General features: G+C 47.4%; 1 protein-coding gene across 1 annotated transcript in view; it reads left to right on the top strand.

Moving 5' to 3' along the window:
- The first annotated feature begins 2139 nt into the window (after positions 1–2139).
- Positions 2140–18785, top strand: part of LOC147380338 (uncharacterized) — a 161453-nt gene continuing 144807 nt past the window's right edge. Inside the window, exons 1-2 of the mRNA XM_086415971.1 lie at positions 2140–2237; positions 7288–8031. Of these exons, the coding sequence (XP_086272097.1) occupies positions 2140–2237; positions 7288–8031 (842 nt within the window). The remainder of the gene's footprint in view (positions 2238–7287; positions 8032–18785) is intronic.

The following is an 18785-nucleotide window of genomic DNA, read 5'->3' as shown; positions in this document are numbered from 1 at the left end:
TTCATTGCTCAAAAATTTAGATTTTTCAAGACAGCAATAGCAGAGCAAGAAACTAAGTATGGGGCCCTTCTGAGTGCAGGATGCTGTGAGAGAGCACAGGTCATATGCCCATGAAGCTGCTCCTGGGTGCCGGGGAAGGAAGCGGTATGGTGGAGGGAGGGGAGGGAGGTCAGCTTAGCGGCCAGATGGAAATGCGGGGGTACTGACTTGTGCTTCTCTTTGTTTTTCTTTTTCCTTCTCTTCTTTCTTCCCTCCCTCCCTCCTTTTCCGCACCCTCCTTCCTTTTTTCTCTCCTTTCCCCCCTTTCTTTCCTTCCTACAAGGTATCATACCACTTTCAGTGAGATAATGTGTTCATCACCCACTATATGTGTCATTCCACAGATAATTATAAATTAAACCAGTTTGTGTCATTTTTATGTCATTTCATTTTTCCTTTTATTTTTTATTGACGTACCCACTCCAGTATCTTTGCCTGGAGAATCCCATGGACAGAGGAACCTAGCGGGCTACAGTCCATGGGGTCGAAAAGTGTCGGACACGACTGAAGCGACTTAGCACATGGTTGACGTACAATATTATGTTAGTTTCAAGTGTCCAACGTAGTCATTTGGAATGTATACAAATGACATACAAATCGATCACCCTGGTAAGTCTAGTAAACTTCTGTGCCCATACAAAATCATTACAATTTTATTGACCATATTCCCTGTGCTGTATACTACATCCCCATGACTTATTTATTTTGTAACTGGAAGTCTGTATCTCTTGATCCCCTTCATCTCTCTTACCCAACCTCTCCTCTATGGGAGCCACCTTTCTGCTCTCTCTGAGTCCCTTTCTATTTTGTTTTATTTGTTTTGTTTTCTAGACATATGAACAAAATCATACAGTAATTGTCTTTCTTTGTCTTATTTCACTTAGTATAATATCCTGTAGGTCCATCCATGTTGTTGCAAATGGTGAGATTTTTCATTTTTTTTTCAGCTTAGTATTCCATTGTATATAGATACCACATCTTCTTTAAACATTTATCTATTGATGGACATTTAATTTGCCTCCATATCTTGGCTGTTGTGAATACTGCTGCAGTGAACATGGGGTACCTATATCTTTAAAAATCAATGTTTTTAAAAAAAAATCAATGTTTTCATTTTCTTATGTCACTTTTAAAATTTTGTTGCGCCGGTGGCTACAGTCAGAATCCTATTTTCTAAGGCTGCTGCTCTGTGGTTGGGGGTTGGATGGCAGTCCAAAGTTAGGAGGTCCTTGTAAACACTCAGTTTGGATTTTAAAGTGGTTTTCTAGCTGTTTCTCAGAATACACCATAAAGCTCTAGAAGAGTGACTTTGAAAAGAAAACCATCCCAAGAATGGCTTATGAGGAGGCAGAGATTCTGCTTTGTCTGACCCGATTGTCAGCACCTTGCTATTCATTTGTGACCTGGCTGACTGGTTAGAGAAAAGCTCAGGAAGATAAAAAACAGATGTCCCTGCCAGTCAGATATGACTAACTAGAATTTTCTGATGCTAGTTTTCAACTCAGACTGTCTGCTAATCTTTTTTATTTTTATTTTTTTTTTGTCTGCTAATCTTTGAGGCAATCTATTGAGTCAAGGGAGTTCTTGGTAAGAGACTGAGGGTGACTCAGAGCCAACTCATCAACAGCTGCTTTGGAAAACCAGTCACCTCTTTCCCCTGGTTGCTCCCCAAGTAAATGATAAGTCAACCAGTAAGTTGTTTTGTGGATAATATTTCTTAAAATTTTTTTAAAAATTATTATTTATTCAGTTTTTTACTGTGGTGTGTAGCACGAGGAATCTCAGTTCTCTGACCAGGGGTCCAACCCATGTCTCTGCTTTCGAAGCACGGAGTCTTAACCACTGGACTGCCACAGAAGTCCTGAGACATGTGTGTGTTTAATAAACTGCCTCACATCCTTTTTAAAAGAGGCCACTCACAGATAGATGACTAAGTGCCAAACTCTTCATAGTAGAGAACACAGGAGGCTAATTCATTCATTCTGTAAATATCTACCAAGCAATTACTTTATGCCATACACAGTTCTAGATACCAGAATTACAGGAGGAAACAAGACAGACCTCAGCTCTGCCCTCTGGGAACATCTGTTTGAATGGAACATGGAGGTAGAAACGGGCTACATAGGGCTGCCTAGAGAGGAGGGCACGGGCTCATCCCTGTGGTTTAGACAGGGGGAGACAGTGGTGCTGGAGAACTCGTGAGAGTACCTTGGACTGCAAGGAGATCCAACCAGTCCATCCTAAAGGAGATCAGTCCTGAGTGTTCATTGGAAGGACTGATGCTGAAGCCGAAATTCCAGTGCTTTGACCACCTGATTCGAAGAGCTGACTCATTTGAAAAGACCCTGATGCTGGAAAAGGTGGGAGGAGAAGGTGAAGACAGAGGATGAGATGGTTGGATGGCATCACTGACTCAATGGACATGAGTTTGAGCAAACTCAGGGAGATAGTGAAAGACAGGGAAGCCTGGCATGCTGCAGTCACATGTGGGGTCACAAAGAGTCGGACCCAACTGAGCGACTGAACAACACAACCAGATAGGAGGATTACTTGCTGTGACTTAGCTATGTCATATATAGCCTCATTAAGCTATTAGTGCGGAGAAGGCAATGGCACCCCACTCCACTACTCTTGCCTGGAAAATCCCATGTATGGAGGAGCCTGGTGGGCTGCAGCCCATGGGGTCGCTAAGAGTTGGACACGACTGAGCGACTTCACTTTCATGCATTGGAGAAGGAAATGGCAACCCACTCCAGTGTTCTTGCCTGGAGAATCCCAGGAACAGGGGAGCCTGGTCGGCTGCCGACTCTGGGGTCGCACAGAGTCGGACACGGCTGAAGCGACTTAGCAGCAGCAGCAGCAGCAGCAAGCTATTAGTGAGGCTTTCAGTAAGTGATGGGGAAGAGAATGTTGACTTATAGTTGAAATCAGGGCCATGAACTAGAAACATAATTTCTGTGGGTTCTTTTATCCTAAACCTTCAAGTCTGCCTTTGACCATTCCATTTTTTTTTCCTTTATTGCCAGTGCTATGTTCTTCTCAGATGTCAACAGTGCCCTCAGGAGATGGGACGCCAGATGGCATTTGTCTGTATTTTAATCAAAACGCCCTGTTCTCTTTGCCACGGTGTGAAGCAGCAGCATTTTGTGCTGAGCAGAGACAAGAAATAATAGAGAAACCTGTAGTAACTTTGCAGGATTTCAAGGACAAGAAATGTACCCAAAGGCTAGGTCAGCCCAATTCCAGCTTCTGTGGTACCACCATGATTATGGAAGCAAACCTGTCATAGTCAGCCCCAAGCCGATTCTGTGAGGCAAAGTCCTAACGAGCTGATGTAAGTGGGACTGATGGGGAGAATGATTTACAAAAAGACCCAAACGGTGGTTTCCTATGTAGCCACCTTTCCTTCATGGGCAGGGCTAAGCATTTCTCTTCCACTGGCTCATTCAGGGTTTTCAACCACTTAATGAAATGTTATCCGGTTTTCAAAATGGGGCAACTGTGACTCAGAGTTTAGTTAACTCAGCTAAATCCAATAGCTAACTTTTATGAGTGCATAGTAGGTGCTGTGCGTGACCTCTTTTTAATCCTTGTGGATTAGGTGGTATAACTCCTGTTTCACAGAGTGAAAAAGTGAGGCTTGTGAAAGATTAAACAACTTGCACAAGGCTCCGGAGGTGGAAAGTGGTGGAACCTGGATTCAAACCAGGCAGTCTAACTCCAGGGTTCTGCCTCTTCACCGCTTTTGGGATTTCTTAGGAGCAGAAAGAGCTATGCCCAGGATAATCTGATGGCCTCTCTGAGGACTCCTCTGAGGCTCATCTTGCAACTATGTTACCTCCTTAACAGGAGGGCCATGATGGCAGTAGACCTCAGTGAGGCGGAGAAATAATTTTGCAGGGGGAGGGGGTGCAAGAAACAGAAACTCACTATATTATTTAAATATAATTTCAGCTGCTGTACCAGAGACCCAAGTATCAGAGGCACAATAAAACAAAAATTTCTTTCTCTGACATACAATAGTCTTGGTTTTAGTATTTAAGCATGTGTATGTGTGTGTGTGTGTGTGTGTGTGTGTGTGTATATATATATATATATATATGTATGTATACAGCTGGGCTTCCCTGGTGGCTCAGATGGTAAAGAACCCACCTGCAGTGTGGGAGACTTGGGTTCAACCCCTGGTCGGGAAGATCCCCTGGAGAAAGGAATGACATGGCTACCCACTTGCTTGGAGAATTCCTTGGACAGAGGAGCCTGGAGGGCTACCCCGCCAGGACTCATGGGGTCGCCAAGAGTCAGATATGACTGATCGATTAATACTTTCATATATACACACACACACACACACACACACATATTTTTCTCATATATATATGTTCCCCTTCCATGATGATGGCTTGTAATAGGTTAAGAAATTGTTCTTCCCCTGGGACGAAAAGCTTCACAAAGGAATGACTCTCCACTGAGAAGCTTGGGTAAGTTCTTGGCTTAAGATGAGGTTGTTCTTTGAAAGGGTGTCTTTTGGAAAATCTTTCAAACTTCATTCAACGTTCCTGCAATACCCATTATAGGACTCTGAGATCTATGTGGTTGACCAAAAAGTTCGTTTGAGTGTTTCAATAACAGCCTATAAAAACACTCGAACCAATTTTTTAGCTAACCTGATACTATCCTGATGGTGGATGGCATCACCGACTCGATGGACATGAGTTTGAGCAAGCTCTGGGCGTTGGTGATGGACGAGGAAGCCTGGCGTGCTGCAGTCCATGGGGTCACAAAGAGTCGGACACAACTGAGTGACTGAGCTGAACTGAATGGATACTATCCTAATCCTTCTTCTCAAACAAACGTTTTAGAAACGTTTTGGATCTTTAAAACTCTTGCCTCTTTTTTTGCTCCTCTATAATTCATTGATTAAATATTGTTGTGTACCCCAAATGTGGCAGGTATGGTGGTAAGCACTGGGATAGACAGCGAGATAGCTAAGAATCTGGATACAATGGAGTGCTGTGCCCAAGAGCATAACTAACTGGCAATGTCAGCCTCTTTTAATACAGGGGTTGGTGGGAGCAGAGGGTGGGAGATGTAAGTACATGATCTTAACTGGATACATCAGGTTTGGAGGGTCTTTTAGACTGTATTGATGCTTTTGAACTGTGGTGTTGGAGAAGACTCTTGAGAGTCCCTTGGACTGCAAGGAGATCCAACCAGTCCATTCTGAAGATCAGCCCTGGGATTTCTTTGGAAGGAATGATGCTAAAGCTGAAAGTCCAGTACTTTGGCCACCTCATGCGAAGAGTTGACTCATTGGAAAAGACTCTGATGCTGGGAGGGATTGGGGGCAGGAGGAGAAGGGGACGACAGAGGATGAGATAGCTGGATGGCATCACTGACTCGATGGACGTGAGTCTGAGTGAACTCCAGGAGTTGGTGATGGACAGGGAGGCCTGGCATGCTGCGATTCATGGGGTCGCAAAGAGTTGGACACGACTGAGGGACTGCTCTGATCTGATCTGATCTGATACTGTATGCGGCAGTTGGAGTTTGCCAAAAGTCTGCTGCATGAAGGCACTGGCCGATAAGCTGGGATGTGTAGAATGGGTGGGAATCAGTCATGTGAAAGGAAAGTGGGGGAGTGGGGTGGGTTCTGGGCAAAAGGAAGAGACCCAGAAGTAAGACAGCAAAATGAGATTCACCTGTTTAGAAGGATGATTCTGCAAAGTGGAAGAATAGATTTCAGGAGGCAAGGCCTGGGGTAGGAAGAGATGGGAGGCCTTTGATGTGTTCAGAGAGAGGATCCAGATGTCATTGATTTAGGAGTAGGCTGGAATAGACGGGAGTTTCCCTAGTAGCTGTCGGGGTAAAGAATCTGCCTGCCCATCCAGGAGATGTAGGTTCCACCCTTTGTCAGAAGATCCCCTGGAGGAGGAAATGGCAACCCACTTCAGCATTCTTGCCTGAAGAATCCCATAGACAGAGGAGCCTGGAAGGCTACAGTCCATGGGGTTGCAAAGTTGGACAGGACTGAGAGACTGAGCACACAGAACAGATGGAAGAAGGAGGGAGAAGAAACGGATAACTTTGAGTTTTCCAGTTGGGTTTTGACTTCTAAAGTGAAGTGAAAGTTGTTCAGTCGTGTGGGACTCTTTGTGACCCTATGGACTGTAGCCGACCAGGCTCCTCCATCCATGGAATTTTCCAGGCAAGAATACTGGAGTGGGTTGCCATTTCCTTCTCCAGGGGATCTTCTCGATCCAGGGCTCGAACCCAGGTCTCCTGCATTGCAGGCAGACACTTAACCTTCTGAGCCACCAGGGAAGCCTTCTAGGACACAGGCAATTCTTTTTTGCGGTTTCCTTCTATTTTCAACTGCTGCTAAGTCGCTTTAGTCATGTCTGACTCTGTGCGACCCCATAGACGGCAGCCCACGAGGCTCCCCCGTCCCTGGGATTCTCCAGGCAAGAACACTGGAGTGGGTTGCCATTTCCTTCTCCAATGCATGAAACTGAAAAGTGAAAGTGAAGTCGCTCAGTCGTGTCCAACTCTTAGCGACCCCATGGACTACAGCCCACCAGGCCCTCTGTCCATGGGATTTTCCAGGCAAGAGTACTGGAGTGGGGTGCCATTGCTAACCCCGGGAGCACAGGCCTCCCCACTCCCTAAGGGCAAATGGGTCCTCTGAACCAGCTAGTAAAGAATATCCAGCTCTGGTCTTTGTTCTTAACGGCAGTGTTCAAAGCTCTTAAGATAAGGAGGAAGCATTGGCGGGTGTGGGGACGACATTTCCTTAGAGACTGCCGGTGTCCGGGTGTTGTCTTTCCTCACAACCTTGCGAAAGGTAAAGGGCAAATGTCGTTTCCAGATTTTACAGAAGAGACCAGGAGTGTGTGAACTTAGCTTTCGAGTTGCGTACTTCACAATAGGTGACTGTGAGCACGTGATTTCAAGTGTACCTGCTTGCCAAGGTGAGTCAACCCAGTCAGAGTCCTGCACTCCCCAGAATTCGGTTAAGCCCACCGTGCCCTACCTGGAGCTTGGTTAGCGTCTAACATCTCCAGCATCCAGAGGAAGGGATTACATTAGGGTTTTGTTTTTTTTTCTTCCTCTCGTATAAAAGTTCCCGTCTCCTCCTTGAGTCAGGCACACGCCTCCTAAGCCAGACCACGTGTCGCAGGTACAACTTTCTTTTTTTCTGGGGGGAGTGGGCTCTTCCCCTCCCCCGTTCCTCTTTCCTCTCCGCCTTAGGTGGCAGGAAAAGCCTTTACCTCGGACCAATCCCACCGATGTCGAGCCGCGCGCGCGCCCGCCAACCCGAGCGCCTTCTCTCCACGTCATTGGCCACCTCCACCTATGCAGAGTGACAGGCAGCATCGCGGACCTATGGAGGAAGGAGGCGGAGGCCTCTCGGCCCTCCCAGGGCTGCTTTGTTAGGGGCTTCCTCGCCGTTCCCGGCTCCCTCCTTCGCGCCTCCGCTGGCCTTCCCCTTCCCTCCCCCGGTCGCGCCGCCGGAGGCTGGTGGGAAGGTAGCCCCCGCGCGCGCGCGCGCGCGGGCGGGTGCGAGCATCTCTTAAAGCTGAACGCGCGCGCGCGCGCGCGCGCGGAGGGGAGGCGATGCCGCCCGGGTACCCAGCGTGCGCCTGCTGGAGCGCTGGAGCCCAACTCCGAACGCCCCGCTCCTGTATCCTCCGCCTCTGATTGGCCGGCTGGAGGCGGAGCGATTGTCAGGCGGCCCAATCGGAGCCTGGTTTCCCACGGGCATCCCGTGGCCCCGCCCCCCGAAGCCGCCGGCCGAGGCACCGTGACGGCTCCCATTGGCGGACGGCGCAGGGGGCCCGCTCCGAGCACTGCTGGGCTCTCGCAGCGCCGCCGCCGTCGGGCGCGCAGCTCTGCAGCGCGGCGAACGCCTCGGCGCGCCCGCAGCCCCCTGGAGCCCGGCGGCCCCGCATTGTCCCTGGCCCCGTGGCCGATATCCGGGACGAGCGTCGGGGGGTGAGTACTGCGAGCCTAGGGAGGGAGATCTGGCTGGCTGGCTAGCCGGAGCTAACCGGGAGGGAACGGCGATGAGGACGCCCGGAGCCCCTCTGCCCGTGACGGGCACGTCCTGACCCCAGTCTCCCCCCCGCACATTGGGGCTCCCGGCGGGTCCTAGCTCCCCCTCTGATCGGGCTTTGCTCGTATTGTTTTCACGTTTCCCACACTCGGGGAGGGAGGTGGGGAGCCGGAGAGGGAAGCAAGGGAGACATCCATCGCTCGAGGGAGCAGTCCGGAGGGAGACGGGCAGTGGCGCCCAGGTGCCCGGCGCCGAATGGAAGTGACAGTGTCCAGGCGTTGGCATTCGGTCTTCCCGGCAGCCGGGAGGTCAGCGTTGACCTGCGGCCACGACGGCACTTTGTATGTGTCGGCTGATTTTTTTTTTTTTTTATCAACTTCGGGGAGGGCGTGCGTGTGCTTGCGTGTTTCTCGTGTGTGTGTTTGCGTTCCTGACTCGTGCACCCGCCAGGCCTGGGTTTTCCGCGACGCTGACTGGGCGCTCACCTTGGCGATCGCTGCTACGCTCGGGACCCGACTCGCGGGGCGGAGAGCCTAGGGGATCGGCACACAGGGCCGGGGACCCCCGGCGGACCCGGGAGCAGACATTTACAGCGGCCTTCTGCGCGCGCGCAGACAATGACGGATCCGGGCGCGGGATCCTGGGGTCTGTGCATCGGGTCCCCGCTCGGGATCGCGGTCCTGTCTCGCTCCCCTGCGGGCCCGGTCGTTCGGATGCTGCTGCGCCGCGCGGCTCATCGCCCAGCTGGGGGACCCGCATGGGGCCCCGCTTTTGTTTACAGACCTCGCTATTGGGCAAGAGCTGCGCGCAGCGCTCCCCGGGCCTCGGCCACTGCCGCGCGCCCCCTCTGAGCTAGGAGAAGTTGGTGCATGCTGTCAGGTGACGCCCCCTCCTCAGGCCTCCTGGGCGAGATGCTGCGGGGGAACAGACGCCCAGACGGCGCCTTCGTGCCCTGTCCCCGCTGCGCACCGTGCTCCCAGGCCCCCTTACACCAGAGGCCCTCTCAGTTTGGCCGCCGTCGGGGCGCTGATGGAGGCAAGCTCACCTCCCTTCCAGTAGCATCCTCTAGCCTCATCCCCGAGCCGGCCCAGGTTGATTCGGAGTCTCCCAATTCCTGCATGTTGGCAAGTCTTGAAGGACGCGCGAGCCCTTGGGGACGCTGGCCAGTCGGTGCCCGTTTCAGTGGTATCCACGCGGCCCCGCGGAGCAGCTGTGGAGCATTCCTGAGTCAGAGCAGTCCGGATCGGGTTACCCACGCGTGCTGACTTGGCATCCACTTTGTTTGAGCTGGAGCAGAGATTGAGAGCCTGAGTACTGAGGTTAAAAAAAAACAAAAACAAAAACAAAACAAAACCCTGGCTTCCAGTGCCTGCTCAGCGTCACCCACGAGCTGAGTGATCTGTTCCAGACCGAGCGACTTTAGTCTCCTTGCGTCTCAGTTTCCGGGTCTGTAGAATGGGGATAATGAGTGTCCACGTTTGTGGGGGCGGGGATTAAAGGACAATATAAATCAACTGGCAGTTACGGCCACAGAGGAAACACTGGAAAATTTTTCCCTGTTAGAGGGAATCTACTGCAGAGGATGGCCCCGCATCTCTCACCCTTGCTGCAGTTTTCCATTCTCCCAATTCCTATTTTTAAAACCGTGTAGGATTGCCGTTTTGAGCTTCAAACAGGGCTTGTTTTACTGACCCTAGATTTCACTCTTCTTATCTAATCCCTTAGGGCTTTTTTTTTTTTTTTCATTTCCAATAGGTTTTCTTTTTAAAATTTTTTTCCATTAGGTTTTACTTGTTTCTTCTTCCTTCCTTTTTCCTTGAGGCTATGCTGAGCCCCAGGCCTGTGTTTGGAGGAGGAAACCTTGTCCAAGTGGGAAGCGTCTGCTGCTAAACCAATGGCCGCTGTGCAAAGTGAATAATACCCGGATGGAGGGAGGTTTGAACAAAGAGATACCTGGAGGCAGGGAGGAACACTTCCTGGTAGAAGTGAAATTTGAGCTGAGTCTTGTAGCAGAAGTTTGGTAAACGGCTAGTTTCTGGAGCATGCTCTTTTGTACCCTGCCGTAAAGAGTTCTGCCAGTCAGGTTGTCTTGAAGGGGTAAACACCGAAGTTGCTAGGTAATTATCTTTGCATGGAAGAGAAACATACCTACTTTAGGAGGAGGCTGTTGCCTGACTCGGGAATGTGGAAGAGGAGAACTGATTTCATTGAGTATCTGCAAAATGCTGTCAATGTGTTTTGACTTGTTTTTCCTCTGGTCCACCAGCTGAGCACTGCTGATTTACTCCAGGCGAAGAGACAAGCCACTGTGTACAGGAAAAACAAAAACAAGGAAAAACCTGCCCATAATCAGATGAATAAATAGTTTGAAAAAGACAATCTCGGGTTTGGCTACAGAATAAGATAATGGAAAAAAAAATGCTTCTGGTTTCAACACTCTTTTGCCTGTTGGGGCAAATTATTGAGCTGGGTGCCGTAACACCTCATTTGAATGTAGATCCCAGGGGCCATTACAGGCAAGCAAACAACAAACAAAAACTAAGGGGGGGAGGGACTTTCAGGTTGTCCAGTGGGGGCAGAAGCACACAGGGAATGTTCCTCACAACCTCTGCCCCCCTGGACCTGCCTCTGTCACGCTAAGCAGATGTAGGAGTGTGGCATTATTGCTAGATGCCAAGCATAAATGTTATAACCCATTTGAAATTCCACTTGCAGAAATGATTCTGACCCTTCTTGCACTTGTTCTGGGAATTCTCTGGCCCTTAGGGATGCTTGAAGGCAGCTTTGCCCCCTGCTGCTGTCTGGGGATCAAATCAGTGGGAGGCCTAGACTTTAAAGGGAACACGTGGTTAGGAAATCTTGTTAGCTGACAATTCAACTTCACTCTAATGTGCATCCAAAGAGCTAGCACAAAGACTTCCTCTCCTGTCCCCCTGCAGTTGTCTCTCCCAGCTCCCCACTCTTCCCAGTGCCCCCCCAAACCAGAAAGGAGTCTTGGTGCTCGTCTAACGCCCCCTCCATCCCCCTGCAAATTCCTGCAGTTCTGTGGACAAGCAGATGGAACCCCAGGCCTTCTGGAGTGCTGGGGCAGGAATTTATTCCCAAAGCTTTGCTGAGTGCCAGCTAGCTGTGCCTGTTAACCCCTCTCCCTTCCTTTCCTCATTGCAAGAAGCTTGCTTACTGCCTCTGAGACAGCACTTGAATAGATGGTGAAGTTCAAGCCTGTGCTTTGCCAAATGAGAAAAGCAGGTAAGAGCGTGGGGTGGGAATCCCGTCCAGTTCTTGCCGAGAAGCCAGTGATGGAGGGAAACGTCTGCCTGAGAGTACACAAGGCACGAGGGTGAATGGGCAGAGAGAGAATTTGGTTCCTGTGAGCAGTGTGCAGAGTCCTGTGGAATTCCTGAATCCCAACAGGTGTGGGCTTGTGCTTGAGAAAGATCCTTATTTTCACTCTGTCCAGTCGTTTGGACTCCTGTATCTGTTTTTTTTTATGTTATTAAAATTTTTTAAATTGGAGTATAATTGCTTTGCAATGTTTTTTTCTGCCCTACGACAACGTGAATGGGTCATAATTATAAATAAATCCTCTCTTTCTTGAGCCTCCCTCCCCTCTCCCATTCCCCCTCTCCAGGTCATCACAGAGGACCATGCTGGCCTCCCTGTGTTTCACAGCAACTTCCTATTAGTTACATATCTTACACATGATAGTGTATATATGTCAGTGTGGCCTCCTGTATGTAAAACAGTGTTTCACTGGAAATGTGTGTGTATATATGCGTGTATGTATTACATACATGCACATACATACATACATACTCATTTTCTTTTCTAAATTTAACAAATGGGTAGAATGTTTCTGAATTATGTCCTCCCTTTTATTTCCCCCCTCCATATAGGATGAGAGAAAAACAGATTTGCAAGGTTCCCAGCACAATTCTTTGGTTTTTCATGATTCACATTTCATCTCTAAATATCTGGTTTTATGTAATTAGTAATTCCTATTAAAAATTTTTTTTTCTGTCATCATTGTAGGCCAATCACTTATTTAAAAACTTTTAAAAAAGTAAATAAAGGAGGCATTCAAAAAATAAAGCGATACTCAGGCAGGAACAGAATTTTTGGAAAAGAAAACAATGCTCTAGTGTAAAAGGTACAAAATATTAGCAGGCGGGTTTTTCCCTTCCATCCCCTTCCCAACCTCCACACCCCTCCTGCACAAGACTTTCGCTGTTCCTGTGGTCTCCAGGGAGCTCATTAAGCCATCCGTAAAGGCCTAGACTGTGGGTGTACAGAGATTCCTCCCAGACTCCTGTGAGATTCTTCTAGAAGGCGTTGGAGCTCTTGCTAGGTAGAGAGAGATTCTTCCCTCATTGGGCTGAGGCTGAGTTTAGAGCCTGGCATTTGGCTGCGAGTGGGGTCTCAGTTCATTGAAATAGCAGCAAGAAAGAAGAAAAACAAAACACAAGCAGAACAAAACCCTGGCACAATCTAAGAGCCAGTCAGCTGTGTACATCCGAAGGATGCTGAACAAAGAGTGATGATTCAGTGAGCAGCCCTGTGGGAGGAAAGGTGCTTTTAGAGGAGCACTTTCTGAATAGCCCAAGGCCCTCCGAGTCTTGGCGCAGTCACAGGGTTTCTTTGCATACAGACATTTGGGTGTAGCAGTTTGGAGCCAAGCAGGAAGGTGCCACGTGTGTGCTGGCTCGGGCCACTTTGAAGGAGGAGAGATGAAAGGGAGGGAGGCGTTGTCTTTGGTTAAAATACGAAACAACCCGCCCCCCCACCCCCCGCCCCGATTATTTATTTCCAGCTTCTACAGCAGAATTTTATTACAAACTAAAGGATAAGTATATTGATGAATAAACAGATGAGTGAGGAGGTAAGTGATTGGGAGACTGGACCTGGGACCCAGCTTGGCTTGGGATAGGTGAGGAGTAGATGGGGAATTAGGTGAAGGAGATTCAGTTGCTTGTCCTTAAAAACCCCAAACACAGTTCTCTGTGCCCTGGGAGGAGGCAGGATATCCTGCCTTCTCAGTGGCTGCCCTTCTGTTGCCTGAGTACCCGCCTCCTGGGCCAGGAGGGGCTAACCTTTTAAACTCAGATTCATTCTGGTTCCTGCTCCTGGCTTCCTCTGCCATCTATGGCAGGGATAATGAGCTAGAAAAAGTCACCAGGTCAGCCCCAGAGGAGAGGAAGTCAGGGGGAGTCCTGGGTCTGGGAATCTTCCCTGTGGAGTTGTCAGCACCACGGAAATGGATGGGTGGGGGTTTTTCTATCTGATGCTTGCTTTTCTTTTCTTTTTTAAAATATTTATTATTTGTTTATCTGCACTGGGTTTTAGTTGCAGCGTGCGGATCTTCACTGGTGGCGCATGGGAATCTCAGTTCCCTGGTAGGGAGTGAATCTGGGCAGCTTGCCTTGGGAGCAGAGAGTCTTAGCCAGTGGCCCACCAGGGAAGTCCCCAGTGCTTGCTTTTCAGAAGAGGAGATGGGCCTGAGGTCTGCAGGTTGAGCCTGAAGGGCCCTTAGGAGGTGGAATCTGCCTTGCCCCCCCTTCCCATCCTACCCCCAGAGGTCTTTGGGAGAGAGATTCCAGCCCAAAGCCTGATCATCTCAGGCTCTCTCTTGACAAGATCTCTCTTGACCCAGATGGCTCTCCTGTGTTGGGCAGGGAGCTCTTGGCCGCATTCCGGGCACAAGAAGATTTCAAGCTAGAACGTCTAGAACAGTCAGGACCTTATTAGCTAGTTCCCACTTGCTTTTAGGACAGCGTTTGAGAAGGTGAGAACTGTGGGCTTAGTCTCATCGTGACATTCAGATGTGCATTTTGGTTTCATTTTTGGACTTAACAGGAGTCTGACCTAACTACTGAGCTAATGTGTTCGTTTTGGTCTTTTTTCTATTTTTTATTTTTCTGGCTACCAGGAGTGGCTTGTGGAATCTTAGTTCCCTGACCGGGGGTTGAACCTGGGTCCTCAGCAGTGACAGGGCGGTGTCCTAACCCCTGGGCCACCACGGGGTCCCTGAAATGTACCTCCTGATCTCCTCACATACACAAGGTTATCCTTGGAGTGGGAACATGGGGGTCTAATTATTTCTCGTGCTGTAGCCCCCTAGGATCTGATAACCACAGTGTCGCTTTCTATGCCTATAAGGCCCCTAGATTGCTTGGGTACCCTGGTCACTCTTGGTTGTGCCTGGTCCCTGGCGTCATGGCTGATTCTGCCACCTGCCATTCTCAAAAGTGCCCCGGGGCGGCCACCTGGAATCCAGAGCCCCAAGCGTCAGGAGTTGTCACCCTGAGTATGTTTAAGTAACTGTGGGTCGTGCTTCCCAGATGGCAAATCCTGCTCTGTTCTGGTGGCATCAGCCTCCTTATTCACCTTTTGGTTTTTAAAATGCCTTCACTGCCATGTGTAAAACAGACAGCTAGTACAATGCAGGGAGCTCAACTTGGTGCTCTGTGATGACCTAGAGGGAGAGGGAGGTCCAAGAAGGAGGGAGACATGTGTATACATATAGCTGATTCATTTTAATGTATAGCAGAAACGAACGCAACATTGTAAAACAGCTATACTCCATTAAAAAAAACTAAATAAATGCCTTCAAGCTGTGCAGGGAGAATAATGCCCCATGTGCCTTCTCTCATCTAAGATGTCTTTGGATCCAGAAGTTGTTGAAAGTGAAGTCACTCAGTCGTATCTGACTCTTTGCAACCCCACGAACTGTAGCCTGCCAGGCTCTTCCGTCCATGGGATTTTCCAGGCAAGAGTACTGGAGTGGGTTCCCATTTCCTTCTCCAGGGGATCTTCCCAGTGCAGGGATCGAACCTAGGTGTCCCTCAATTGCAGGCAGACTCTTTACCGTTTGAATTATCGGGTAATCCAGAAGTTGTTAGGACCTTCAAAATACTCTCACCATGGTGAAGCTTTGACCTAATGATGCTTCTTAACTGCCACAGAGAGGGTAGGGACGTGTGTGCTTCTTATTCTCTTAAGGATCTAACATGTTACATTTCCAAATTGGCTTACTAAGGATGCAGTCTTTGGTTGTAAAACTTGAGTCAGTTTTGCTGTAATATATTGAAATCGCAGTTTCACTCACTGATGGTGATCGACCACAGTATTCTTCCTGATGCCAAGTACACTCCTTCTTTCACGTGGATTCTTCTGTTCAAGTAATGCCAAGTTCGATTTGTTTCTAAAAATGATGTGCAAAATAATAATCCCATGTCATATTAGCAGCCTAGGGGAAAAGATGAGCTTGCTGTGAAAAACATGTTCTGTTTGTTTTTTTCCCACCCACTCCTGTACTCTCCAGAAATAAATCACTTTTGTTCATTTTTCTTCCTCTACTGATTATCTTTATATTGCTATATAATCTGCTTATGCCATTTTCATTTGACTTCCTGTTATGACAAAAGACAGTTTAGCTTACTTATTGTGTCTTATTTCCTTTCTTCTCCAGATTTTTGATGCTTGTATTTATGGTTCAGCCTTTCTGTTGCTTGTATGGACTAATTCAGTTCCATCAACCCATGGCAGTGCCCTTTGCCTCCTTTCCCTTTGTGAAATGAGGATGTCACTGTCCTGACCTGCCTTTCCTCTTGACTTCCCTTCCTGTTTTACCTCCAGCTTCTGTCAGATGTCAGGGTTGATGAGACTGTTCTGTAAGCATGATAAGGATGATGAAGTTTTCTGTGCTTTCTCTATTTTTTTTATTGATAACAGATTTATTAAGATATGATTTACTGGGTTGGCCAAAAAGGTCATTTGGGTTTTTCTGTAACATTTTATGGAAAAACCCAAACAAACTTTTGGGCCAACCAATACATACTTCCTTGGTGGCTCAGTGCTAAAGAACTTGCCTGCCAATGCAGGAGATGTGTGTTTGATCCCTGGGTCGGGAAGATCCCCTGGAGAAGGAAATGGTAACCCACTCCAGGATTCTTGCCTGGAGAATCCTATGGACAGACTACAGTCCATGGGGTCGCAAAGAGTTGGACACGACTTAGCGGTGGAACAACAATAATACATACCAAACAATTCAGTTCTTTAAAGTATACAATTGAGTGGTTTTTGGTATACTTGCAGAATTGAGCAGACATCAATTTTAGAACATTTTCATTACCTCCAAAAGAAACCCATACCTGTTACCACTTACTTCCCTTCCCCACCCATCCAGCCAGTCTCCAGTAACCACTGATCTATTTTCTGTCTCTATTTGTTGTTGTTCAGTCACTCAGTCTTGTCTGACTCTTTGTGACTCCATGGACTGCAGCACATCAGGCTTCCCTGTCCTTCATCATTTCCCAGAGTTTGCTCAAACTCTTGTTCATATAGTCGATGATGCCATCCAACCATCTCATCCTCTGTCGTCCCCTTCTCCTGCCTTCAATCTTTCCCAGCATCAGGGTCTTTTCTAATGAGTCATCTCTTCGCATCAGGTGGCCAAAGTATTGGAGCTTCAGCTTCAACATCAGTCCTTCCAATGAATATTAAGGATTGATTTCCATTAGGATGGACTGGTTGGATCTCCTTGCAGTCCAAGGGACTCTCAGGAGTCTTCTCCAACACCACAGTTGAAAAGCATCAGTTCTTCAGTGCTCAGCCTTCTTTATGGGCCAACTCTCACATCCACTCATAACTACTGGAAAAACCATAGCTTTGACTAGAAGGACCTTTGTTGGCAAAGTAATGTCTCTGCTTTTTAATAAGCTGTCTAGGTTGGTCATAGCTTTTCTTCCAAGCAGCAACCGTCTTTTAATTTCATGGCTACAGTCACCATCTGCAGTGATTTTGCAGCTCAAGAAAATAAAATCTATCACTATTTTCATTGTTTCCCCATCTATTAGCCATAAAGTGATGGGACTGGATGTCATGATCTTAATTTTCTGAATGTTGAGTTTTAAGCCAACTTTTTCACTCTGCTCTTTCACTTTCATCAAGATGCTCTTTAGTTCTTCTTTGCTTTCTGCCATAAGGGTCGTGTCATCTGTGTATCTGAGGTTATTGATATTACTCCCGGCAATCTTGATTACAGCTTGTGCTTTATCCAGCCTGGCATTTCACATGATGTATTCTGCATATAAGTTAAATAAGCAGGGTGACAATATACAGCCTTGACGTACTCCTTTCCTAATTTTGAACCAGTCCATTGTTCCATGTCTGGTTCTAACTGTTGCTTCTTGACCTGCATACAGATTTCTTAGGAGGCAGTTCAGTTGGTCTGGTATTCCCATCTATTTAAGAATTTTCTAGTTTGTTGTGATCCACAAAGACAAAGGCTTTGGCATAGTCATTGAAGCAGAAGTAGATGTTCTGGAATTCTCTTGCTTTTTCAGTGATTCAGCAGATGTTGGCAATTTGATCTCTGGTTCCTCTACTTTTTCTAAATCCAACTTGAACATCTGGAAGTTCTCAGTTCATGTACTGTTGAAGCCTAGCTTGGAGAATTTTGAGCATTACTTTGCTAGCATGTGAAATGAGTGCAATTGTGCACTGGTTTGCGCATTCTTTGGCATTACCTTTCTTTGGGACTGGAATGAAAACTGACCTTTTCCAGTCCTGTGTCCACTGCTGAATTTTCCAAATTTGTGGCATATTGAGTGCAGCACTTTCACAGCATCATCTTTCAGGATTTGAAATAGCTCAGCTGGAATTCCATCACCTCCACTGGCTTTGTTCGTGGTGATGCTTTCTAAGGCCCACTTGACTTCACATTCCAGGATGTCTGGCTTTAGGTCAGTGATCACACCATCGTGATCATCTGGGTCGTGAAGATCTGTGTTGTACAGTTCTCCTGTGTATTCTTGCCACCTCTTCTTAATATCTTCTGCTTCTGTTAGGTCGATACCGTTTCTGTCCTTTATTGTGCTCATCTCTATAGACTTGCTTACTCTGCACATTATGTATAAACTGGGTCATATAATGTATGGTCTTTTGTGACTGTCTTTCAGTTAGCATGTTGTTTTCAAGGGTCTTCCAGGTTGTGGCATGTCTGTACTTCATTCCGTTTTTAAAAAAAATATTTATTTATTTAATTTGTCTGCACCAGATCTTAGTTGAAGCACGTGAGATCTTAGTTGCGGCATGTGGGATCTTAGTTGTGGCATGTGGGATCTAGTTCCCTGACCAGGAATTGAACTTGGGCTCCTGCAGTGGGAGCTTGGAGTCTTAGCCCCTGGACTACCAGGAAAGTCCCAGCATTTCGATCTTTTTTACTGATGAATAATGTTTCTTTGTATGGATATATCACATTTTATTTACATCCATTCATCAGTTGATGGGCATTTGGGTTGTTTCTACCTCATGACTATTGTGCGTCGTTACTGCTGTAAACATTAGTTTACAAATACTTGTTGGAATACTTGTTTTAAATTCTTTTTGGTATATACCTAGGAGTGGAATTGCTGGATTGTATGATAATTCTATGTTTGAATTTCTGAGGAGCTGCTAGATTGTTTTCCAAAGTAACTGCACCGTCTTACATTCCTATCAGCAGTGAATGAATGAGGATTCTAATTTCTCATATCCTTGCCAGCATTTATCATTAATTTTTTTGATTTTAGTCATCTTTGTGGATGAGAGGAAATACGGCCTTTTGATTTTAATTTGCATTTCCCTGATACGTAATAATGTTGAGCGTTTTTTCAAGTGCTCATTGGTGAATTGTGTGTTGGACAATTGGACA

Source organism: Bos grunniens, chromosome 1 (genome assembly GCF_055505025.1).
Source record: "Bos grunniens cultivar Pamir isolate PY7600 chromosome 1, Bosgru_T2T1.0, whole genome shotgun sequence".
Classification (NCBI taxonomy): domain Eukaryota; kingdom Metazoa; phylum Chordata; class Mammalia; order Artiodactyla; family Bovidae; genus Bos; species Bos grunniens.
This window is presented reverse-complemented; position numbering and strand designations above follow the sequence as displayed.